The 26685-nt window shown below is 44.3% G+C and overlaps 1 protein-coding gene across 8 annotated transcripts in view; it reads left to right on the top strand.

Moving 5' to 3' along the window:
* Nucleotides 1-26685, top strand: part of SYCP2 (synaptonemal complex protein 2) — a 752024-nt gene that overhangs the window by 345382 nt on the left and 379957 nt on the right. For 7 of the 8 annotated variants that reach the window (XM_029611557.1, XM_029611556.1, XM_029611555.1 and 4 more), the window contains 2 exons: nt 18375-18450; nt 18557-18614. In XM_029611557.1, the coding sequence (XP_029467417.1) occupies nt 18375-18450; nt 18557-18614 (134 nt within the window). The remainder of the gene's footprint in view (nt 1-18374; nt 18451-18556; nt 18615-26685) is intronic. The other variant, XM_029611560.1, reaches the window with a different exon arrangement.

Raw genomic sequence — 26685 nt, forward strand, 5'->3', positions numbered from 1 at the left:
TGGATTGGCCATATTTGGGAAGTCTCAATTGAGGAACATGATGTCTTGGTCAATTTCTTGCACTCCCAAGGTCCTGCCAAGTCATTTTACTGGCCGCCCCATAGAGATACCTATTGGGTTCCAGAAGAGTACATTCCCTGTCTGTACTCAAATCAGTCCAGACTTCTGGGTTTTGCCTCCCTTCCAGCAGATGGAGACAGAGAAAGTTTCGCAGGCACTGCCTTATATCCTGGTGTGCCACCTGCTACTCTTCAGTATTTATCTGTCTCCAGCAGATGGAGGTGGTGCAAAACCTGTGGTTCTGTACCCGAGTCTGAGGAAAAAAAAATCAAAACAGGAGAAAAGGACACCAGTCTATCATCCCAGGGGGTTGTTAGGTCCTGATGGGACCATTCCCCCTGGTGTAAGTAAAGAACGAGCAGGGGTTGGGGACCCCAAAAATGTGCTCCTCTGTGCGCTGGAGGTGATAGCTGGGGGACCAGCTCCCTCCCCTTTCAGCCTGCAACCTTTGCCGGAAGTATCTTTTGGTCTCTTTCCTTGTCTGTGTCAGATACAGCTTTAAAGAAAAAAAGAAAGAAAAGTTTAGATACCGGGCTCCTCTACATTTACTGTGGAGAGCGGAGCAGGGGCTGCTTCTCCGTGCGAGGGATCACACTAAGAACTGCAAGTTTCCTGTTTTTAGTAGTTTCCTCCCTCCTCCCCCCGTTTCTATTGGCACTTTCACGAGGCTCGCCGCTGCCGAGTTGGGCCTCGCGGGAGCCGATGCTTGGCGTGTGGAGAACGGCGGGCCTATGCTCTCATTGGCTCCCTGGAGGGGAGGGGCCATCCAACGTCACCAGTGCCTGGAAGAGGGGTGCCTCAGGACCCAGGAAGCTTGCAGGCCCACCTAAGAGGCTACTCTGGAAACCGAAGGCGTCCGCTACTATTCGGGTCCGCAATGTTCAAGCTCCCGTGCTGTGGGAGGTGGCTCTGCAGGTATCCTTGGAGGGCTCAGACCCTGAGGATGGCCTTGGTGAGGCTCCTCCTCCAACAGTAGGTCCTGACACGGGATGAGAGTGGCCAAGGTGCTCCTGTGGAAGGTGATGATCCTAAGCTGGTTCACTTGTTTCAGCGCGACGTGTTGGTCCCACTAATCCCTCATGTCCTGGCAGAGTTGAGCACTGTACCCATGCTAGCGGAGCCAAGCCCGGACATGGTGGACCCTGTCATGGCGGGCTTACAGGGTCCTGCTTCAACCTTCCCCTTTCATGAGATGATGAAGCAGTTGATGATCCGGGAGTGGGATACTCCTGAGATGGGTCTCAAAGTCGGCAGGGTGATGGGCAATGGACAGACTGTACCCATTGCTGGAAGATTCTCTAGAGCTGTTGAAGGTTCCTAAAGTGGACGCGTCGGTGTCAGCTGTCACGAAGAGAACTACCATTCCGGTTGCTGGAGTGGCAGCTTTGAAAGATCTTCAAGATCGTAAACTGGAGGTAAACCTCAAAAGGATATTTGAGGTTCAGCTCTCGGCATACGGGCGGCAGTCTGCAGCAGTTATATGCTGTGGGCGAGCTTACGATGGGTGCAGCAGTTGCAGAGCGCCAAGGATCTCTCGCTCCAGGAAGCAAAGCAGGTGGACTGATTGGAGGCCACCGTAGCTTATGGAGCTGACGCCTTGTTTGACCTTCTTCTCACTTCGTCCAGAACCATGGTCTCAGCGGTCTTGGCTAGGAGATTCTTGGGGCTCCAAGGTTGGGCAGCGGATGTTCCCTTGGAGTTAAGTGCCACTGGGGACAAGGTTGGGTTTGCTGCTCTCTGGGGGATATGCAGATGCTATGGCAACAGTTGGGCATGTTTGTTTTGCATAATGCCAAGTAATAGGGGACTGCTGTGTGATTCCCGTCACACATGGAGAGATCCAGGAGAGTCCACAGATGCGGCATGTGAGAAGGGGCCATTGTGGCTGGCCTGCGTGCGATCAGGAAAGATCCCTGGGGAGATTTTACAAGTGGGGGGATGTTTGTTGGCTCTGAGATTGTGTTGGCCGCCAGTTCACCACGGCTGAGTACAAAAGATGCCTGCAGTTTGACTGATTGTGATTCAGCAGGGATTGACGAGGAGGCCCCCATGTTTACAGTTACATAGAAACATAGAAATGACGGCAGAAGAAGACCAAACAGCCCATGCAGTCTGCCCAGCAAGTTTCGCAGTTTTTTTTTTTCTCTCATACTTATCTGTTACTCCTGGCTCTTAGCAACCCTTTGGTTCTATTTCCCTTCCACCCCCACCATCAATGTAGAGAGCAGTGTTGGAACTGCATCTTAGTGAAATATCTAGCCTAATTAGTTAGGGGTAGCTACACCCATGCTTATTTGTTTATCCAGACTATGTAATTCAGTTCTTGTTGGTTGTTGTCTGTATATAGATCCACTTTTCTTCATTCCCCCTGCCATTGAAGCAGAGAGTTATGCTGGAAATGCGTGAAGTAGAGAGCTATGCTGGAAACGTGTGAAGTATCAGTCTTTCTCCCCTGCCGTTGAAGCAGAGAGCTATGCTGGATGTGCATTGAAAGTGAAGTATCAGGCTTATTTGGTTTGGGGTAGTAACCGCCGTATCAAGCAAGCTACTCCCCACTTTTTTTGTGAATGCAAATCCTTTTTTTTACATTTCCTCTTGCCGTTGAAGCTTAGAGCAATGTTGGAGTCTTAGAGCAATGTTGGAGTTAGATTAACCGTGTGTATGTTTATTGAATTAAGGGTTTTCTCTCCAGGTAGTAGCCGTCATTCCCGCGAGCCACCCACTTTTCATTCACGTCCTCTAGACTTTATGGATCCATAGTGTTTATCCCATGCCCCTTTGAAGTTCTTCACAGTTCTGGTCTTCACCGCTTCTTCCGGAAGGGCATTCCAAGTATCCACCACCCTCTCCGTGAAGTAATACTTCCTGACATTGGTTCTGAGTCTTCCTCCCTGGAGCTACAAATCGTGAACCCTGGTTCTGCTGATTTTTTTCCAATGGAAAAGGTTTGTCGTTGTCTTTGGATCATTAAAACCTTTCAAATATCTGAAAGTCTGTATCATATCACCTCTGCTCCTCCTTTCCTCCAGGGTGTACATATTTAGATTCTTCAATCTCTCCTCATAAGTCATTCGATTAAGACCATCCACCTTTCTGGTCGCCCTTCTCTGGACCGCCTCCATCTTGTCTCTGTCTCTTTGGAGATACGGTCTCCAGAACTGAACACAGCACTCCAGGTGAGGCCTCACCAAGGACCTGTACAAGGGGATAATTACTTCTCTTTTCTTACTCGATATTCCTCTCTCTATGCAGCCCAGCATTCTTCTGGCTTTAGCTATCGCCTTGTCACATTGTTTCGCCGACTTCAGATCATTAGACACTATCACCCCAAGGTCTCTCTCCTGCTCCGTGCACATCAGCCTTTCCCCCTCCCCCCCCCAATCAAATACAGTTAATTCGGATTTCCACTCCCCATATGCATGACTCTGCACTTCTAGGCACTGAATCTCAGCTGCCATATCTTCGACCACTCTTCCAGCTTCCTTAAATCCTGTCTCATTCTCTCCACGCCTTCCGGCGTGTCCATTCTGTTGCAGATCTTAGTGTCGTCCGCAAAAAGACAGATCTTACCTTCTATCCTGTCCGCAATGTCGCTCACAAAGATATTGAACAGGACCGGTCCCAACACCGATCCTTGCGGTACACCGCTTAAAACCGCTCTCTCTTCAGAGAGAGTTCCATTTACCATCGCACATTGTCTTCTGCCCGTCAACCAGTTTGCAATCCAGGCCACCACCTCGGCACTCATTCCTAAGCTTCTCATTTTATTCACCAGTCTCCTGTGTGGGACCATATCAAAAGCTTTGCTGAAATCCAAGTAGATGACATTGAGTGCTCTTCCTTGATCCAATTCCTTGGTTACCTTGGCTCTGACCCCCTCTGCACCCCCGAATGCAGACCTCCTTCTGAGCTTGGAGCCCGCAGTCTCATGTTGGTGTCAATAGTTTCCTCACCTTAAGAGGGCATGTGGAATTTTTCGCAGAATTGTTTCATTTTCTTCACCAGACTTTCTGCGCAATTGAAAGTCCTGGGAAGGCCCCCATGTCCATAGTACCCTCTAATTCTAGAGAGGCTTTGCCTCCACCCCTGGCCTTGGAGGTCCCTTCTAAGAGGATTAGGAGTTCCCTTGATATTCCAGGGTTGCCTTGGGAGGAGCCCCAGAAGAGGGCTGATAGTCATCCGAATGCAGAGAATTCTGCATCCCTGGAGAAGGGTAAACTTCTGTTTGGTTCGGAGAAGGATTCAGTCATTAGACTCTTCCGTCGGGATGAGATTGAGGGTCTGATTGACCAAGTGAATGCCTGTCTTAACCTCCACTCTGGGACTCCATTATTAAGAGGGTTCTTAAGATTACCCAAGCATTTCCTCTTCATCCTGAAGTAGAAGGGTTGGTGTTGGTTGAATGGGAAGCTCCGTATTTGGCATTCTGAGGGGTGGCACTGTTACAGAAACTGTACCCTCACCTGAAGGCTACCCTCCAAAACTTACTTCATCTTCCACTGTGGATCCCTTAGATATGGATGTCCACAAAAATAATCTCACTCAGTAATATTCCATATCTTGACAAGAACCCAGTATAAATATTTGTAATAAAGATGACCTTCATATAGCAGTTGACAGGCACGATGGACAGCAACTGTGCTAAAATATAATCATTGGTCACAGTATGAATCCCACATAGATTAATGTGACCTAACTCAATTTTTGTATGTTTTTTTAATTGCAAATAAAACCTTTTAAAAAATCGACTTATCTTGTATAAGCTGAATTTATAGATCAAGGCAGTAAACTGGTATGCCGATCTAAAGTCAGAGGGGGTCATTTTCAAAGGAGTTACGCATGTAAATGTGACATATTATCGTAGCAATTTTGAAAAGCTATTTACTCGAGTAAAGTGCACTTACTTGAGTAAATCCTATGGACAATTCAATGGCATATATTGTAGCAATTTTGAAAAGCCCACTTACTTGAGTAAAGTGTATTTACTCGAGCAAAAACCAGTTTTGCTCGAGTAAATGCTTTTTAAAATCTACCCCAGAGAGAATAAGATATATAAAGCTGTGTGCAATGATGAATCGTTGAATGAGCCATGAACAGGAGAGCGAATAGCTTCTATATGTGGAGTTTCTGGCGTTAAAGAGTCCTTCGTTCGAGAAAACACAATTCCATAGCAGGCAGGACCTATGAGGAAAGTATTCTTGTATAATACCTTTTCTTTATTCTTATCTCTATGATTGCAATAAGCTTACTTTTCATAGCCATGACTCTTCAACCATACACCCCACAGAGAGCCCTAAGATCACAAAACAAAAGACTTTTAACAGTGCCTACAACACAGAACACACACCTAACACAAATAAGAGAGAGAATGTTTTCCATAGCGGGCTCTAAACTATGGAACTCACTTCCAGTGTCTCTGTGCCAGACAACAGAAAGGGTTTCAAAAGAGAACTGAAAACATGGCTCTTAGAGAAATGCATATGAACTAACATAAAACTCCAATATGCCGATAACATCACTGTCAGAACCTTAGACTATGCTAACAGAGTGAGCAATAAGTATTGAACTTATACTGAGTATAACATGAAGGATAATGTAAAGGAAATCATAGGTTATAATTCTACATAAAAGCACCCTAATTACCTTGTACTTGATGTTGATGACTCAACTCAGAATATGCATTTGCTATTAGATGAATTAGATTATGTATAAATATGGCCTAGAAAATGTCTTTGTTGTTATATTGTCCTAGAATATGAACATTGAAACAGAATGGGATTGTACACCCAGTAACTGAAAGCTGATTTTGTAAACTGTTGTGAACTTATTTTGGAACACTGGTATATAAAACGCCTAAATAAAATAAATGTATGGAGCAATAAAAGATTATATCGTAGGATGGCCTACATTTGTCAATGGCTGGAAAGAGGATGCTAAGTGAAAAATTCAAATCATTCATTATCAGGCATTTAAACTAGGGAGTGGGAGTGGCAGAAGGTGGCCAGTGAATTTGGCATGTCACCCCAAGCTAAAACAGAAAGTGGGAAGAATAAGCAACAAAATCAGTCAGTTCAAAAAAGCAGAAAAGGTGAATACAAAGAGCAGCTAGAAAGCCATGACTACAAATGCTCGTAGTCTGAGCAACAAAATCCCAGACCTGCAGGCCCTAATAGTGGAGGCGGACTTGGACATTTTTGCTGTTTCAGAGACCTGGTTTACTGATTCTCATGACTGGGATACAGCCATCTCAACTATAACTCGCTAAGAAAAGACAGAGAGGACAGAAAAAGGGGAGGAGTAGCTCTTTATGTCAAAAACAATATCCAAGCAACTTAATTGCATTAAAAAAGGTGGAAGGAAGGCAAAATGATTACCGGCATGGTTAAAAGATGAGGTGAAAGAGGCTATTTTAGCCAAAAGATATTCATTTAAAAATTAGAAGAAGGATCCTAGAAGAAAATAGCATAAGCATTGGCAAGTTAAATGTAAGATATTGATAAGACAGGCTAAGAGAAAATTTGAAAAGAAGTTGGCCATAGAGGCAAAAACTCACAATAGAAACTTTTTAAAATATATCCAAAGCAGAAAGCCTGCAAGGGAGTCAGACTGTTGGATGATCAAGGGGTTAAAGGGGCACTTACAGAAGATAAGGCCATTGCAGAGAGATTAAACAATTTCTTTGCTTGGGTGTTTACTGAAGAGTATGTTGGAGAGATACTCGTTCCATAGACGATTTTCATGGGTGATGATTCTGAACCAAATCACAGTGAATCTGGAAGATGTGGTAGGCCTGATTGCAAACTGAAGAGTAGTAAATCACCTGGACCAGATGGTATACACCCCAGTATTCTGAAAGAACTAAAAAATGAAATTTAAGAACTATTAGTAAAAATTTGTAAGCTATCAATAAAATCATCCAATGTACCTGAAGATTGGAAGATGGCCAGTGTACCCCTATATTTAAAAAGGGATCCAGGGGTGATCCGGGAAACTATAGACCTGTGAGCCTGACTTCAGTGCCGGGAAAAATCGTGGAAACTATTATAAAGAAAAAAATCATAGAGCATATAGAAAGACAAGATTTAATATAACACAGTCAACGTGGATTTACCCAAAGGAAGCCTTGCCTTACAAATCTGCTTCATTTTTTTCAAGCGGTTAATAAACATGTGGATAAAGGTGAACCGGTAGATGTAGTGTATTTGGATTTTCAGAAGGCGTTTGGCAAAGTCCCTCATGAGAGGCTTCTAAGAAAACTAAAAAGTCATGGAATAGGAGGCGATGTCCTTTCGTGGATTACAAACTGGTTAAAAGACAGGAAACAGAGAGTAGGACTAAATGGTCAATTTTCTCAGTAGAAAGGGATAAACAGTGGAGTGCCTCATGGATCTGTACTTGGACCAGTGCTTTTCAATATATTTATAAATGATCTAGAAAGGAATACGACAAGTGAGATAATCAAATTTGCAGATGATACAAAATTATTCAGAGTAGTTAAATCACAAGCAGATTGTGATAAATTGTAGGAGGACCTTGGGAGATTGGGCATCCAAATGGCAGATGAAATTTAATGTGGACAAGTGCAAGGTGATGCATATAGGGAAAAATAACTCATGCAGTAGTTACACGAAGTTAGGTTCCATATTAGGAGCTACCACCCAGGAAAAAGATATAGGTATCATGGTAGATAATACATTGAAATCGTCGGCTCAGTATGCAATAGCAGTCAAAAAAGCAAGCAGAATGTTAGGAATTGTTAGGAAGGGAATGGTGAATAAAACGGAAAATGTCATAATGCCTCTATTGGTCCATGGTGAGACTGCACCTTGAGTACTGTGTACAGTTCTGATCGCCGCATCTCAAAAAAGATTTAGTTGCACTGGAGACGGTACAGAGAAGGGCGACCAAAATGATAAAGGGGATGGAACAGCTCCCCTATGAGGAAAGGCTAAAGAAGTTAGGGCTGTTCCGCTTGGAGAAGAGATGGCTGAGGGGGGATATGATAGAGATCTTTAAAATCATGAGAGGTCTTGAATGAGTAGATGTGAATTGGTTATTTACACTTTTGGATAATAGAAGGACTAGTGGGCACTCCATGAAGTTAGCAAGTAGCATATTTAAGACTAATCGGAGAAAATTCTTTTTCACTCAAGGCACAATTAAGCTCTGGAATTTGTTGCCAGAGGTTGTGGTTAGTGCAGTTAGTGTAGCTGTGTTTAAAAAAGTTTGGATAAGCTCTTGGAGGAGTCCATTAACTGATATTTATTTATTTTTATTTTTTATTTAAGTGTTTTTATATACCATTGTTTGGAGCTGGCCTTCACAACGGTTTACAAGAGAAACAACAGTACATGGAACAGCAAACAGGTACAATGAAACAAACGTAAATAGGGTACAATTTGTGATTGAACGTAAATAGGATATAAATTGTGAGTAAAAACAATAGTATACATGTCAGATGCATTGTGGGATTACAAAGTTTGGAAGAAGTAATAGAGAATTATAAAATATTTAGAGAAATATTAAGAATTAGAAGCAGTTTACAGGAGATTTAACAAGCATTGGTTAACTATATGTAATGTTGGATAGGCTTATTTAAAGGGATAGTGATTAAGGGTGTGATGTGTGGTATCAGTTTGTTTAGCTTATCCGATGCCTTCTTTGAAGGTTTGTTGGAATAACCAGGTTTTGAGGAGTTCTTTGAACATTTTGATGCTACTTTGTAGTCTTAGATTTTCAGGGAATGTATTCCAGAGGGTCAGCTCTGCTATTGAGAATGCTCTTTCGCGTACTGTAGTAAGTTTGGCTGCTGCAACTGTGGGAATTTCTAATAATGCCTTATTTGTAGATCTTGGTTTGCACCGTGATATTTGTGTGTGTATATTGTCGTTGATCCATTTGACTTCATTTCCGTGTATGGTGTTGTGGAGTATGGATAGTGTTTTTAATTCTGTCTATGGTTAACCAGTGAAGTGATTTTAAGACAGGTGTGATGTGGTCTGTTTTCTTTTTTCCGGTTAGAACTCTAGCTGCTGCATTCTAAAGGATTTGGAGAGGTCAGGTGGTAGATTTGGGTAGACCTTACATCAGAGAGTTACAATAGTCGAAGCTTGAGAAGATCAAGGATTGTAGAATGGTTCAGAAGTCAGAATGATTTAGCAGTGGTTTTAGGCGTTTCAGTATCATTAATTTGTTAAAGCCTTCTTTGACCTTTGCCAATAAGTGTTTTTTTTTAGATTCAGTTCTGTGTCTATCCAGATTCCTAGGTCCTTCACTTTGTCATTGAGTTTGATGTTAGTATTATTTATTTGAATGGAGTTGTTTGAGATATTTGTGGGAGTTTTTCTTTGGATGAGTATGTATTTTTTTTGACTGGGTAACCAAGGAATTGGATCGAGGAAGAGCGCTCGATGTCATCTACTTAGATTTCAGCAAAGCTTTTGATACGGTTCCGCACAGGAGACTGGTGAATAAAACGAGAAGCTTAGGAGTGAGTGCCGAGGTGGTGACCTGGATTGCAAACTAGTTGACGGACAGAAGACAATGTGTGATGGTAAATGGAACTTTCTCTGAAGAGAGAGTGGTTTTAAGTGGTGTGCCACAAGGATCGGTGTTGGGACCCGTCCTGTTCAATATCTTTGTGAGCGACATTGCAGATGGGATAGAAGGTAAGATTTGTCTCTTTGCAGATGACACTAAGATCTGCAACAGAGTGTACACGCCAGAAGGAGTGGAGAGAATGAGACGGGATTTAAGGAAACTGGAAGAGTGGTCGAAGATATGGCAGCTGAGATTCAATGCCAAGAAGTGCAAAGTCATGCATATGGGGAGTGGAAATCCGAATGAACTGTATTCGATGGGGGGAGAAAGGCTGATGTGCACGGAGCAGGAGAGAAACCTTGGGGTGATAGTGTCTAATGATATGAAGTCTGCGAAACAATGCGACAAGGCGATAGCAAAAGCCAGAAGAATGCTGGGCTGCATAGAAAGAGGAATATCGAGTAAGAAAAGGGAAGTTATTATCCCCTTGTACAGGTCCTTGGTGAGGCCTCACCTGGAGTACTGTGTTCAGTTCTGGAGACCGTATCTACAAAGAGACAAAGACAAGATTGAAGCGGTACAGAGAAGAGCGACCAGAAAGGTGGAGGGTCTTCATCGGATGTCATACGAGGAGAGATTGAAGAATCTAAATATGTACACCCTGGAGGAAAGGAGGAGCAGGGGCGATATGATTCAGACTTTCAGATACTTGAAAAACTTTAACGATCCAAAGACAACGACAAATCTTTTCCGTCAGAAAAAAATCAACAGAACCAGAGGTCACGAGCCGAGGCTCCAGGGAGGAAGACTAAGAACCAATGTCAGGAAGTATTTCTTCATAGAGAGAGTGGTGGATGCCTGGAATGCCCTTCCGGAGGAAGTGGTGAAGTCCAAAACTGTGAAGGACTTCAAAGGGGCGTGGGATAAACACTTTGGATCCATCAGGTCTAGAGGACGTGTATAAAGAGGAGGCAGCAAAACACTGCACGGAGCGGCAGTAGCCACAGAGGCATTCACGGAGTGGGTGGCCAGTGGTTGGTGTTCCACCTTCATGGAGCGGAAGGATGGAGGGCTGCCATCTCCAAATTATAAAAAAAACAAAACAAAAAAAAACCAGGGGTGGGTAAGAGTATATAAAATTAACGGTGAATTCATAGGCTATAGGTATTACCAATTATTAGGCTTGTTCAATAATTGTTGATTGTTAATGTGGCTTTCAATGCATACTTCACTTTCAATGCTTATCCAGCATAGCTCTCTGCTTCAACGGCAGGGGAGAAGTAAAACTAATACTTCAAACTTATCCAGCATAGATCTCTGCTTCAATGGCAAGGGAGAAGAAAAACTGATACTTCACACATATCCAGCATAGCCCTCTGCTTCAACAGCAGAGGAGAAGAAAAACTGATACTTCACGCATATCCAGCATAGCTCCCTGCTTCAACGGCAGGGGAGAAGAAAAATAACCAATAAGGGCTGAATAACATAGTTTGGGTAAACATATAAGTATGGGTGTAGCTTGCTTATTGCAGCAGTTACTACCCCCCTAACTAATCAAGCTTGATAGTTCACTTGGATGCAGCTCCATCACTGCTCTCTACATTAATGGTGGGGGTGGAAGGGAAATTGAACCAAAGGTTACTAAGAGCCAAGAGAAACAGATAAGTATGAGAAAAAAAAGTGTGAAGCTTGCTGGGCAGACTGGATGGGCCGTTTGGTCTTCTTCTGCCATCATTTCTATGTTTCTATGTATTCCATCTTGTCCATGTTGAGACAGAGTTTCAATTGGTTTAGGAGATTTTTTATGTTATTAAGGTATGAGGCAGCGAGATTGATGGCTTTATAGAGAGTGTCAGTTACCGGTATGAGAAGTTGTATGTCATCGGCGTAAATAAGATAAGTGATGCCGAGACTAGTAAGGAGTTGACATAGTGGGATAAGGTAGATATTAAATAGTGTGGCTGATAGTGTTGATCCTTGTGGGACTCCGGTCTCGAGGGAATGATTCAGATTTGGAATTATTGATCCTTACTTGGAAAGATAGGTTGTGTAGAAAGGATTTGAACCAGTCTAGCGTTGTCCCTGCCAGGCCGATTTCCATTAGTCTGTGTATCAGGCATTTGTGGTTGACCGTGTCGAAGGCTGCGCTTAGGTCGAGTAATATGAGTATATGGCTGTTTCCTTTATCAAAGATTCATATAATTGTATCAGAAAGGGTGAGAAGTAGGGTCTCTGTGCTGTGGTGTTTTTTGAAACCTTGCTGTGTTGGGTAAGGTATGTTGTTTTGTTCTAGGTGATCATTGAGTTGTTTGAAGACTGCCTTTTCGGTTAGTTTGGCGAGGAGGGATAAATTAGATATGGGTCTGTATTTATTAAGGTCTGAAGGATCTAGATTCTTTTTTTTTAATATGGGTTTGATTATAGCCGTTTTCAGGCTGTCGGGTAGAGCTCCTTCTTCCAAAGATTTGTTTATGATGTTGGTGATTATTGGTGTGATGATATGGGATATTTCTTTTAGGGGGTGTATTGGTATTTTGTCGATATCGTGTTTTGCAGGGTTTAGGGTTTTAATCAGTCTTTCGATTTCTGTGGTTGAGACATATTCGAAGGAAGACCACAGGGATATGTCTCTTTTGTCTAGAGTTGAGATATGGAGGGGGATATTATTAATGGTGTTGGTTATTTTATTGATTTTGTTTTAAAGAATTTGGCTAAATCATGGCATAGATTCATGTTTGTGTGGGAGGTTGCTGGATTCGTGTCAGAGATGAGGTTGTTCACTATGTTGAAAAGTGTTTTCGGGTTTTGAGTGATGTCTTGTATTCTCTTGCTATAATATTCTCATTTGGTTGTGTTAATCAAGTTTTTGTAGTGGGCTAGGTAGTTGCGGTAGATTGTTAAAGTTAGGGTGGATTTGTTATTGCGCCAGGCCTTTTCGTTTTTTCTGAGGTTTGTTTTGGTTTCTCTCAATTGCTTGTTGTACCATGGATTGGTGGGTTTTTTTGGGTTGTTAATAAGTTTAGTTTTTTCGGGGTTGATGGTGTTTGCAATTTGTTCTGTAATTTGGAGCTAGGAATGGGTGGCGCTGTAAATATTGTCCATGTTGATGTTTGTTAATTGTTGTGAGAGTTCCTGCTGTAGCAGATCTGAAGTTGAAGCATGTGGTATTCATGTCTTTTGGTGTGATTTTTGTGCATAGTTCGGTCTGACCGCGTAGAATGAAGTGGTCAGACCAAGGAATTGGGGAGCAGGTTACTTCGCAGTTCTTAGGGAATTTTTCATTAGTGAAAATCAAGTCTAGTGTGTGGCCAGCTTTGTGAGTTGGATCTCTAATATTTTGTGAGAAGTGGAGAGCAGACAGTGCATCGAAGAGGGTTTGTGATGAGTGTGGCAAAGGTGTTTTATTATTGTGGAGATTGAAGTCTACTAGGATCATTATGGGTTTTTTGTGGTTGAGGTTAGCTAAAGGGGTGAAATGTTTCGATCCAGAAGACCAGGAGGGCAGTAGATTAGGCAGATCTGAAACTCGAGAGATTCAAATAGTGCAACCTCGTAGTGGGGTGGGAGAGAATGATGTACTTGTTTCATTACAAAGGTTTTTTTGATGATTAACATTATTCTTCCTCCCCTACGTTTAGTTCTGGAATGGAGAAGAGGTCATATAGGTTGTTTGCTATTTGATTTGTAGGACATGGCCGGTTTTTTTAAGCCAGGTTTCAGTAACTGCAAGAAAGTCGGGTTGTTGTTCGTGTAGAATGTCTGAGATAAGTATGAATTTTTTTGTTATTGACTGAGCATTGACGAGCATGAATGTTAGGAAGATCATGTTTTTTAGTGTTTCTTTGATGGGTATATCAATCAGTCTACGGTGTCTCATGTGGGGTGGTTTGACTGTGGAGGGTGTAATATTTGGTTTGTTAGGGTGAAGCATGGTGAGAAACCTTGGTTGCTTTCGGAGGGTTGGGGATAGGTTGTCTCAGGTACAGGCCATCTTAGGCGCTGTCGTCGAGGAGTTGGGTGGATCTTCGGTCGTCGACTGGAGGGCGCAAGAGACCGTTGATGCTGCTCCGGACCTCGGTGGGTCAGCGCCGATCGTGTGGAATGGACGGTGTGCTCAGGCTGCGCTGCTGCCGTCCGGAGAGAGGAGTTGGCTTAGGGAATGGTCTCTGCTATTACTGGCATCAGTAGCTTGGGATCTTCTTAGTGTTTGGGTACTTGCCAGGTTCTTGTAGCCTGGTTTGGCCTCTGTTGGAAACAGGATGCTGGGCTTGACGGACTCTTGGTCTGACCCAGCATGGCAATTTCTTATGCTCTTATGTTCTTTCGAGAAGTAGAGAGATGATGGATGCCTTTCAAGGGGCTCTGCTTAAAGAAATGATAATGGAACCCTCGAGAGAAGGTGTAATACTTGATTTGGTGCCCACTAATGGTGATAATTTCTCTAATGTTCAGGTAGGAGCTCACCTGAGCACCAGTGATCATCAAATAGTATGGTTCGATTTTGGAAATAGGACATAGAGAAGTCACATGAAGACCCGAGTTTTGAATTTCAAAAATACAGACTTTGTCAAAATGAGGGCGTACCTGGAGGAAAAACTGGAAAACTGAGAGAAAATGGATGAGGTATAACAGTGGGTCAAGTTAAAAAGAAATATTACAAAGGCAACAAATCTATATATTAGAAAAGTAAACAAGAGTAAGAGGAAAAAGAAACCGATCTGGTTCTCTAAGAATTTGGCTAATAAAATAAAGGAAAGAAAATTGCATTCAAGAAGTATAAAGGATCCCAAAAAAAGGAACACGGGGAAGAATATATGTTAAAACTGAGGGAGACAAAGAAAGAAATAAGGAAAGCAAAAGGATACGCGGAAGAAAGGATGGCCAAAGAGGTAAATCAACGAGACAAAACATTTTTCAGATATATCGGGGAAAGAAGGGAGGCCAGAAGTGGTATAGTGAAATGGAAAGATGACAAGGAACAATGTATAGAGAGTAACAAAGACATGGCAGAAATATTAAACAAATACTTCAGTTCAGTATTCACCAAAGAAGACCCTGGAGAAGGAACCGTTGCTGGTTAACAAGCCCTTAGATGGTGATGAAATAGACGAAACTCTGTTTACAGAAGAGAATAAATGGGAGGAGCTAGGCAAACTGAACATGAACAAGACCTTGGGGTCGGATTAGATACACCCCAGGATACTGAGAGAGCTCTATTGACCCGTTCAATAGATCCCTGGAAACAGGAGTGCTGCCACGGGATTGGAGAAGAGCAGTGGTGGTCCTGCTTCACAAGAATGGTAGCATAGAGGAGTAAGTAAACTACAGGTCGGTTAGCCTCACCTCAGTGGTGGAAAAATTAATGGAGATTCTGCTGAAGGAAATGATAGTGAACTATCTACAATCTGGTGGGTTGCAGGACCCGAGGCAGCATGGGTTCACCAGGGGAAGGTCCTGTGATTGATTTTTTTGATTGGGTGACTAGAGAATTGGATCGAGGACGAGTGCTCGATGTGATCTACTTGGATTTCAGCAAAGATTTTGATATGGTCCCACATAGGAGGCTTGTGAATAAAATGAGAAGCTTGGGAGCGAGCGCCAAGGTGATGGTGTGGTTGGTTGATAGGAGACATTTTGTAATGGTAAATGGAAGCTACTCTGAAGAGAAAACCATGTTAAGTGGAGTGCTACAGGGTTTGGTTTTGGGACCGGTTCTGTTCAATATCTCTGTCAGCGACATTGTGGAAGAGATAGAAGGTAAAATTTCTTTATTTGCAAATGATACTAAGATCTGTAATAGAGTGGACACTCCGGAAGGAGTAGAGAGAATGAAAAGAGATTTAAGAAAACTGGAAGAGTGGTTAAATATTTGGTAGCTTGGATTCAGTGCCAAGAAGTGTAGAGTCATGCATCTGGGGTGCTGTAATTCAAAAGAGGTGTATATGATGGGGGGTGAAAGATTGATGTGCTCAAAATAAGAGGAGGGATCTTGGATTAGTAGTAGAAGCAATGTGACATGTTGATAGCTAAAGCCAGAAAAATGCTGGACTGCATAGAGAGAGGAATAACCAGTAAGAAAAAGGAGGTGATAATTCCCTTGTACAGGTTCTTGGTGAGGCCTCACTTGGAGTATTGTGTTCAGTTCTGGAGTCCATATATCAAAAGAGACAAAGACTGAATGAAGGTGGTTCAAAGAAGAGCGACCAAAATGGTTTGGGGGTCTGAATGAGAAGACTTATGAGGAGAGGCAGAAGGATCTGAATATATATACCCTGAAAGAGAGGAGGTGCAGGGGAGATATGATACAGACCTTCAGATAACTGAAAGGTTTTAAAGATGCACATTTGACAAACCTTTTCTATTGGAAAAAATCAGTAGAACTAGGGGTCACAAAATGAAACTTCATGGAGGATGACTCAGAACCAACGTTAGGAAATATTTTGTTCATGGAGAGGGTGGTGGATGCCTGGCATGCCCTTCTGGTGGAAGTGGTGAAGTTGAAAACAGTAAAAGAATTTAGATGGGCATGGGATAAACATGAAAAAAAGAATGCATGGGGTAACTTGCTGCTGCGGCAGTTACTTCCCTTAACCAATAAGCCTTCACTGTTGATGCAACTCCATCTTGGCTCTCTGCTTCAACAGCAGGGGTAAAAGGGTAATTGGATTCAAAAAGCAACCAATGAGGGCCCCAACTTTTACGGTCAGCAACAAAAAAGCATCGGGGTAATTTGCTGATGCAGTGGTTACTACCCTTAACCAATGAGTCTGATACTTTGATGCAACTCCAACATTGCTGTTTGCTTCAATGGCAAGGGGTAATGGGGAACTGGATTCAGACAGCAACCAATGAAGGCCCTGACTTTTACGATCTGGGAAATTGATATGATGTGGTAACGGGGAATTGGATTCAAACAACAAACGAGAGCCCTAACATTTATAGTCTGGGAAACTGATAAGAATGTGGGTAACCTACATGGTGCAGCAGATACTACCATAAGCTTGATGGGCACACTAGTTGGACCATCTGGTCCTTTTGTGCCATCGTTTCTGTGTTTCTATGATGCTGCCCATTTTTTCAGGGGTGTTAAGAGATTGTGTCTGCCCTTTCACCCCTTTTTTCCTCAATGATATCTTTCATTGGTGTTCATGGCACTGGCTCACCTCCTTTTGAGCCATTGAAGCAAGTTTCTCTTAAGGACCTCACTCTAAAAGCTGTCTTCTTGGTTGCCATTTGTTCTGCTAGGTGGATATTGGAGCTACAGACCTTTTCTTGCCGTGGCTCTTTTCTCTTTATTTCCTCGTGTGTGATTATTTTTCAGCCTGTTCCTTTCTTTCTCCTGAAAGTTAATTCCTCTTTTCATATCACTCAAGAGGTTTTCCTCCCTGCTTTTTCTCTGGAGGAATGTAGGAATTAATTCATATTTCTGAGATATTTGGATGTCCACTGGTGGCTGATTCATTATTTGGAGGTGATGAATGAATTTCATAGATCCGACAGGTTTGTTCATCTTGTTCAGTTGTCCAAGGAAGGGGGAGGCTGCATCCAAAGCCACTCTGGCTCATCATTTCTGCTTACATTGTAGTTAGAAGGAAGCCTCCTGAGGGCTTCCGAGCACACTCTACGAGATCACAGTCTTCCTTGTGGACGGAAGTCAATGAGGTCTTTCCTGCAGAAATTTGCAGGACAGCTACCTGATCTTCCATACATACTTTTGTGAAGCATTATCGTCTGGAAGTTTTGGCCAAGGAGGATACAGCTTTCGGAGCTCTTGCTTCATCCTAGCTTGAATAGGGGAACTCTGGTAATTTTCACAAGTGCGGTCTGGATTAGTGTAGCCGGACTTCATGGAAGGAGACATTTCCCTTACCTGTTAATTTCCTTTTCATTAGTCCTGCTACACCAGTCCAGGACCCACCTGAGAGCAAGACCTTTCTCAGCTGGTTTGCTCTTCTCTTCAACTGTATGATACTGTCTTGTTTTATGTTTTCTTTCTAACCTCTATTTTATTCTGTTATGTTTAGGGGATATGAGGACCAGGAGGTTTTGCTTATCCAGTTATCCTATTGATTGTAAAAAAAACAAAACAGGAAAGGAGGTCTAACATTGGGTCTGACTTTGGAGGTTTGATAGTTGTGTACTGGATTTTTCCAGGGCTGCACCATCGCTAAGTAGTGGTGATAATGTTACGCTGGGAAAAAAAAACAGTGTTCTTTACTTCCATCTGCTGGTAGGGAGAAACAACTAACAAGTGCTACCTGGACTAATGTAGCAGGACTAATGGAAAGGAAATTAACAGGCAGGGGAATTTTCTCCATGTGCCAAAGGACAGTATTGTTGAGTTGTCCAGGCAAAAACTGATGCTTGTTTTCAAGAGATAGAAGAATCACAGTGCCACAAGCAGAAAGTGAAAAAAGAATCAGAACTATATAGTGTCAATCAAGTGCATATAAATTTGTAACATACAATTTCTATTGAGCTTTCATTGCTAAAAGATACTTGTAAAGTGCAGTGGTATCTATTAATTTTCCTATTATTTTATGTTAATATTATACTTTATGCTCTTTAGGGTAGATGGGATGCTATCAGGAATAGTACATCCTGTGAAACATACCAGACATTTTGCAAACCAATATCCAGAAATGAAACACAACTATTTTAGAAGATAGTTAGAAACAGATTACATTACTAGAATTGTTTTATTTTAAAAGCTAAACCGCAGTTAAGGAACAGAAAGTTTGCCTGAGTTATATACATTCTTATTGTATTTATAGCAGATGTCAGCTGCTGAAGTTGCAGAAATGGTGCAAAATGAGGAAAATGTCAAGAACAGCCCAAAAGAATATCTTGGTTAGTAATCTCCATTTTGGTAAAGTTTTCCTATCTCTTTTGTTTTAAATACAGTTAGAATGACAGAATTTATTTTTTAATAATTGATTTCTTTAATTTCTCTTAGATGAACAAGAAAATGTTGTACCTGACTCGCAGCTTGTAGGGAGCAAAGAAAAACCTTTGTATGTACATTGTTAAAAATATTACTACCTATGATCTTTCATCTTTTCGTTACCTATAATAGTGTGTACCAGAGCTGTAGCCAGGCAATTTGGCTCCTAGGGCCAAGTGAAAAACTGCGCCCTCACCCATTACACAACACATGCCTCCACGAGTTGGGGAGACTCTGTTCAGTGTTTGTACAGCAATGCCCAAGGCCAGTGCAAGGGTATTAGGTGCCCTAGAAAACATTTCAGCCTTGCACCCCCCACCCCATCACATCCTCCTCTCACACAATTAAAAATTATGCATTTATAATAACAGATTTTACATGAAAAAGCACATTCAAAGCACAGTCTTCTGAGGTAAAAATATCACTTACAATATATATATTATATTGACATGCACTGCTGAGGTGCCAACCAGAAAACCTTGCAAAAAACAAGAGATACTTGGAACCTATATGGTATTAGGCCTACTGTAATGCATCTTGGGCAATGTATGACCCTCAGAGAGCCACTCAAACAGCAACAACCCTACCTATGAAAGTTAATTCTATAAATATTACACCAGGCCTAAAATAGTAATAAACCCCATTTCCCTGTACGTACCAGGATCAGTCCAGGACACCTGGGTTGTGACTCCACACCAGTAGATGGAGACAGACTAAAACTTGTGGGCGGAGCCATATATGCCCCTGTGCCAGTCACAGCCCCTCAGTCTTACTCTGTCTCCAGTAGATGGTGCAGGTCCAGTCACAGCCTCTGCCTGACCTGATTCTGGTGTTTAGTCAGGTTTGATTTTGAGTTAGTTTTTCTTAGGTTAAATTGTTTCTGTGCTAAATTGGATTTTAAGGGAAATCGGTTCAGGGTCTGTGGTCAGAAGATCAGACCCGGTGGTCTATCAACCGCCTAGAGTCCAGGGCGGTCCGTCTGGCATTGCAAGCTTTTCTACCCCTCGTACGAGGAAAGGCGATCCGAGTATTGTCGGACAACGCTACCACCGTGGCTTACATCAATCGCCAGGGCGGGACGAAAAGCCCTCAAGTAGCGGAGGAAGCGCGTTCCTTGATGGCCTGGGCAGAGCGGCATCTCAGCGATCTCGCTGCGTCTCACATAGCAGGAGTCGACAATGTCCAGGCGGACTTCCTCAGCCGGCACCACCTGGATCCTGGAGAGTGGGAGCTGGCGGAAGAAGCGTTTCTTCTCATTTGCAGGACTTGGGGAACGCCCCACATGGACCTGATGGCCACGTGGAACAACTCAAAGGCTCCAAGATTTTTCAGTCGACGCCGAGAAAGAGGAGCAGAAGGGGTCGACGCGTTAGCTCTTCCCTGGCCAGCGGAGGTGCTACTGTATGTGTTCCCACCGTGGCCCATGATCGGCAAAATCTTGCGGCGCATAGAATTGCACCCGTCCAACGTGATCATGGTGGCGCCGGAATGGCCGCGCCGTCCGTGGTTTGCGGATCTGATCCAATTGTCGGTGGCACCGCCCCTTCGTCTACACGGGTTTCCGGGGCTCCTTCGTCAGGGCCCCGTCTGTTTAGAGGATGCGGATCACTTCTGTCTCGCGGCATGGCTTTTGAGAGGAATCGATTGAAGCGCAAAGGTTACTCAGATGCAGTAGTTGCCACGTTGCTGAGATCCAGGAAGCAGTCTACATCTCTGGCTTATGTTAGAGTCTGGGTAGTTTTTGAAGAGTGGTGCGTAGAGCGGGGTCTGATTCCCACTTCCGCTACTATTCCTGATATTTTGGCTTTTCTCCAGGCTGGGCTGGCCAAAGGTTTAGCATGCAGTTCCCTACGGGTCCAAGTAGCGGCGCTTGGTTGTTTGCGTGGTAAAGTCCGGGGTGTCTCCCTGGCTCTCCACCCTGATATCTCCCGTTTTCTTAGGGGAGCGAAACACCTCCGTCCTCCTTTGCGGTTCCCTTGTCCGTCTTGGAACCTCAACTGGGTGCTCTCGGCCTTATGCTCAGCTCCGTTTGAGCCTCTGAAGCGTTCTACGATCAAAGATCTCACATTGAAGACTGTATTCCTGGTAGCCATTGCGTCGGCTCGTCGAGTTTCCGAGTTGCAGGCTTTGTCCTGTAGGGAGCCCTTCTTGCGCATTTCCGATTCGGGGGTTTCCTTGCGGACCGTTCCCTCATTTCTGCCTAAGGTCGTATCGGCTTTTCATTTGAATCAATCAGTTGAACTTCCCGCTTTTGCGGTAGGGGAGTCTTCTGACCCAAAATCGAGGGACTTGAGAAAGCTAGATGTGCGGAGGTCTCTTCTTCGCTATCTAGAGGTCACAAATTCTTTTCGGTTGACGGATCATCTGTTTGTGTTGACGTCGGGTCCGAAGAAAGGTTCTGCTGCGTCCCGCACGACGATCGCCCGTTGGCTCAAGGAGGCCATTGGTTCCTCGTACATTTTGCGCGGTAAATCACCGCCGGTGGGTCTTCGTGCTCATTCAACGAGGTCTCATGCTGCGTCTTGGGCGGAATCTTCTCAGGTGTCGCCTCAAGAGATTTGCAGGGCGGCTACCTGGAAATCGTTGCATACCTTCATTAAACATTACCGTTTGGATGTTCAGGCTACTGATGCTGGGGGATTCGGAGAGAGAGTACTCTGAGCGGGACTCTCTGCTTCCCGCCCTCGGTAACTTAGCTCTGGTACATCCCAGGTGTCTTGGACTGATCCTGGTACGTACAGGGAAAGGAAAATTAGTTTCTTACCTGATAATTTTCGTTCCTGTAGTACCAAGGATCAGTCCAGGATCCCACCCGCAGTGCTGCGCTATAGTAATGGAGAGTCCGCTCATTGTTGTTTTTTAGTATGCTGACCCCTTGTTTTGTTCGCTCTCCTTGTTGGGGAGTCTGTTTTTCCTGTAGGGGTGTTGGAGTTATTTTGTTTACTTAGCAAGTTTCTATGGTTAGCTATGTTGTCTTATGGATTTTTCTACTTTGACATTACGTATGACTGAGGGGCTGTGACTGGCACAGGGGCATATATGGCTCCGCCCACAAGTTTTAGTCTGTCTCCATCTACTGGTGCGGAGTCACAACCCAGGTGTCCTGGACTGATCCTTGGTACTACAGGAACGAAAATTATCAGGTAAGAAACTAATTTTCCTATTAGGAAAACAGAACAATCCAAGCTGCTATAGACCCCTACAATAGAAACTACACACTAACAGAAAAACTCTCTTTAGTCACACGTGCAAAACACAGATAGGCTCTCAAATACAGAATAAAGAGATCATACAGTATAAACAGAAATGTACAGACAAAAACTAAACTGGTAACCGCAGCAAGCGAAATTCCAGAGGCCCCGCACTCTTTGCAGTAGAGGAGGACCAGAAGGCTCATCTGCATACTGCTCCCATCATCCCCCGGGAGAGGAGTCCAGAGGTCACCGCAAGCGATCCAGGGATTGAATTCCACAGCTCCAACTTCCAGAGGCCCTGCACCCTTTGCAGTAGAGGAAGACCGGAAATGCGCGCCTAATGGCGCCTGAATCTGAAACCCTTCTATTAACTGAGGGGCGGATTTTAAAAGGCGCGCGAATAGCCTACTTTTGTTTGCGCTCCAGGCGCAAACAAAAGTACGCTGGATTTTAGTAGATACGCGCGGAGCCGCGCGTATCCACTAAAATCCTGGATCGGCGCGCACAAGGCTATGGATTTTGTATAGCCGGCGCGCGCCAAGCCGCGCAGCCTAACCCCATTCCCTCCAAGGCCACTCCGAAATCGGAGCAGCCTCGGAGGGAACTTTCCTTTGCCCTCCCCTCACCTTCCCCTCCCTTCCCCTACCTAACCCACCCACCCGGCCCTGTCTAAACCCCCCCCCTTACCTTTGTCGGGGGATTTACGCCTCCCAGAGGGAGGCGTAAATCCCCGCGCGCCAGCGGGCCTCCTGCGTGCCGGGCCGCGACCTGGGGGCGGGTACGGAGGGCGCGGCCACGCCCCCGGGCCGTAGCCATGCCCCCGTACCCGCCCCCAAAACGCTGCCGACACGCCCCTGAAACGCCGCGACGACCGGGCCCGCCCCCTGACACGCCCCCGACACGCCCCCCTCGGAGAACCCCGGGACTTACGCGAGTCCCGGGGTTCTGCGCGCGCCGGGAGGCCTATGTAAAATAGGCTTCCCGGCGAGCAGGGCTCTGAAAATCCGCCCCTGAGTGAAGATTAATTTAGCGGTGGTTAAAGAGGATTGGTAAGTATAGCTTTCAGAAATTTTTGGCTTATAAAAGTTTGGTGAAAGGTGAAATTAAGGGATATATTCTTTAGAGTTTGTGTGTGTCTGAGGTAATAAGCAAGCCAGAGATAGTTAATTCTAGTGTCTGTCTTTCCCACCCACTCAACCCTTCATTTTTAGGCACAAGACACTTTCTCATTAAAAATCAATCAGGGTCTTATCTAAATCATACTATTGTACCAGCCCTTGTTTAAAGTTTAATCATTCCCTTGTAGGACACTAGCTGATTAATTAGTAAATTCACCTGTAAATTTAAAGTACTCTCATTCCAACTCCCTTAGTCTCCTAAACTTAACTAGGAACTCAATAAAAGTGAGATGAAGGCAGCAGTCCAGCAGCAAGAGGGGGGATTTCCATCTTTTACATTGAGTGTCACATGTATGATTTTTTACCCGACGGTGAGAGATTGTATGTGTGCACTTGGTGCACAGAGCTCCTGGCTCTCAGGGAACGAGTCTGATCTCTGGAGACTAGAGTAGCAGACTTGGAGGAGCTGAGGCAGACAGAGAGGTACATTGATGAGACCTTCAGGGACATAGTAGCTTAGTCCCAAATCCAGTTGGCAGCCCCAGTGCTGCCTTGGATCAGAAAGGTCTCCCAGTAGGAGAACATCAACTTGGTGTAGCAGGAAGTGATCCTGTAGCAAGGACCTGCTCTCCAGGTGATGTATTGTCCTCTCGCACTGAGGACAAGTCTCCCAGGGCTACTGCCCAGGAGGGAAGGGTTAGGCCGTCCATCATAGTTGGTGATTCGATTATTAGAAAGTAGATAGCAGGGTGGCTGGTGGATGTGAGGACCGCCTGGTAACTTGCCTGCCTGGTGCGAAGGTGGCAGACCTCACGCATCACCTAGATAGGATTATAGACAGTGCTGGGGAGGAGCCGGCTGTCGTGGTACATGTGGGCACCAACAACATAGGAAAATGTTGGAGAGAGGTTCTGGAAGCCAAATTTAGGTTTTAGGTAGGAAGCTGAAATCCAGAACCTCCAGGGTGGCAGTCTCTGAAATGCTTCCTGTTCCACGTACAGGTCCCCAGAGGCAGGCAAAGCTCCAGAGTTTCAATGCGTGGATGAGATGATGGTGCAGGGAAGAGGGATTCAGCTTTGTAAGGAACTGGGGAAACCTTTGGGGAAAGGGGAGACTTTTCCGAAAGGATGGGCTCCACCATAACCAGAGTGGAACCAAGCTGCTGGCACTAACTTTCAAAAAGGAGATAGAGCAGCTTTTAAACTAGAACAAGGGGGAAAGCCGACAGTCACTCAGCAGTGCATGGTTCGGAGAAATGTATCCTTGAAGGATTCTAATGAAACAAGAGAGTTAGGGCATCCCAACAGAGAGGTTCCAATAAAAGCAAACATAGTCCATGTGCGTATGTGTAAAAAATCACCAAAGCTAATGATTTCCGAATTATCCCTAACAACTGAAAAGCAGGTTGTTAATACAAACAAAAAACACACTTTGAAATGTCTGTATGCCAATGCCAGAAGTCTAAGAAGTAAGATGGGAGAGTTAGAGTGTATAGCAGCAAATGATGAGATTGACATAATTGGCATCACAGAGACTTGGTGGAAGGAGGATAACCAATGGGACAGTGCTATATCAGGGTACAAATTATATCGCAATGATAGGGAGGATCAGCTTGGTGGGGGTGTGGCACTTTATGTCCAGGAAGGTATAGAGTCCAACAGGATAAAGATCATACAAGAGACTAAATGCTCAGTAGAATCTATATGGGTAGAAATCCCATGTGTGTTGGGTAAGAATATAGTGATAGGAGTATACTACCGTCCACCTGGTCAAAATGGTCAGACAGATGATGAAATGCTAAGAGAAATCAAGGAAGCTAACCAATTTGGCAGTGCAATAATAATGGGAGATTTCAATTACCTATAAGCAATGAGGGAAACCAAAAATTTATATGGAAAATAGCCTAAGTGACAGTGTCAGCAAGCCTGACGTGGGATTTCTAAAAAAGAACCCAACCGGTCTTCTAATCATTCACCATCCCTTTCAAAAGGAAAAATCTTTTTTATTAAAACTCAAAAAATTTATCCCAGGACATGCAGGATGATAGTCCTCACAAATGGGTGACATCATCAGATGGAGTCCTGGTACGGAAAACTTCTGTCAAAAGTTTCTAGAAACTTTTGGCTGGCACTCTGGGCCTATTGAGAATGCCCGGCATGCCATTATATTCTCAGCCACAGGGGGTCTCCCTTCAGTCTCTTTTTTTCCGCCTTGCTGTAAGCAAAGCAGATCAGGAGCTCTGGAAAAAATAATTCCCTCATATCTCTTAAGGGAAGAAAACTTTTTCAGTCACATTTTCTTCATAATGGGTCTCCTTTCGATAGTCTTGGTGAGTACATTTTTTGGTTAGCTTTTGGTCGATTCCGGTCACCTCACTATCGATTCCCGCCGTCAAGGACCGTTATTAGGCCACAACTTTATCATGGCCTCCAACTTCAAAAAATGTCCGGATTATAACCGAACTATGTCTATTACTGACCCACATTATGTATGTGTTCCGGGCTTGCTCAACCTGTGCCCAGATGACACCGAAGGGCAGGTGTGTCCGTTTATTTATTTATTTATTTATTTATTTATTTAACAGCTTTTAATATACCGGTGTTCGTTCGGGCACATCACGCCGGTTTACAGTATAACTTGCGAAAGGAGGAAAGTTACAAAAAACAGGGCGCGGGTGTGGGAGCAGGCTAGAAACGAGGGGCGGGAGTGGGGGGTGAAGAAAGAGGAGGAAAGGATAGCAGCTGAGAAAGTATAGGAACGTAGCCATAGATATGGTGGAGGTAATTACAGGAGGATGTATTTACAGCAGAAAGGACTGCAGAGGTGTGATAACTTAGATAGGGTTATACATTATAACTTATTTACATTATACATTCTATACATAGTAGCTTGTTTACAGCAGTGTGCGAATACAATTAACTTACGTCAGAGCAATTTCAGGCAGCATGATAAAGATTAATCCAAGGGGGCGTGCAGGGATTGCGGTGGGAGGGGGGAGTTGGCTTCAGGGGGAAGATGGAAGAATTGTTTAAAAAGATTCCATCATCATCGTCGACGTCTTCCCCAAGGGTAACACCTCCCTCGGTAACTAAACATCGAGTTGAAAAAAGAACCGATTACCGTCCGTCACCGTCGATATCCTCGATAGCATCTTCTTCATCATCGAAGGGTCATCGAGAAAAGAAGCGGCATTGTCACCGATCCATCGACCCATCGGATAGCAAGGCATCGACGTCAGCATCGAAATCCATCAAACCGATGCCAAAGAAGGTCTGTGTCCTAGAGCCAACTCCACCAGCTGTACACGAGGAACCGCGGCGCTCTCCACCGGGCTCGGTGTCAGAGGATGTGCCACCACGAATCATCGTGGAAGTGCCTATAGCGCCAGCAGTACCTTCCCCAGTGGCAGTTAACACTGCCCCAGTTTCAAGGGAGGAGGTGACTAATTTAGTCCAACAAGCCGTCGTCGAGGCTTTACGTACTCTACAGCCTCCGACAGTACCATCGGTACCGGCACCGGCATCGGCATTGGACCAGTAAATTTTTCAGCCTTTGAATAGACTCGATGCCTTGATAGGAGCTTTTCCTCCGACACAGATGGCACCGATTCCATCAATGCAACCATTGACGCCATCGATGCCGATACACCCAACGGTGGCTCCAGCCATCCCAATTCCCGGATCATCGGATGAGGACAGTGAGGAATCCGATTCTGCCCCAGGACCATCGGGGCTTCATCGGCATCAAGTTCTGAAGAAACCCTCGATGCCATTCAAGGATCCATCGATGCCAATACATCCAGGTCCATCGGGGGATACCCGGAATCGAT

This window comes from Rhinatrema bivittatum, chromosome 8 (assembly GCF_901001135.1).
Source record: "Rhinatrema bivittatum chromosome 8, aRhiBiv1.1, whole genome shotgun sequence".
Lineage (NCBI taxonomy): Eukaryota > Metazoa > Chordata > Amphibia > Gymnophiona > Rhinatrematidae > Rhinatrema > Rhinatrema bivittatum.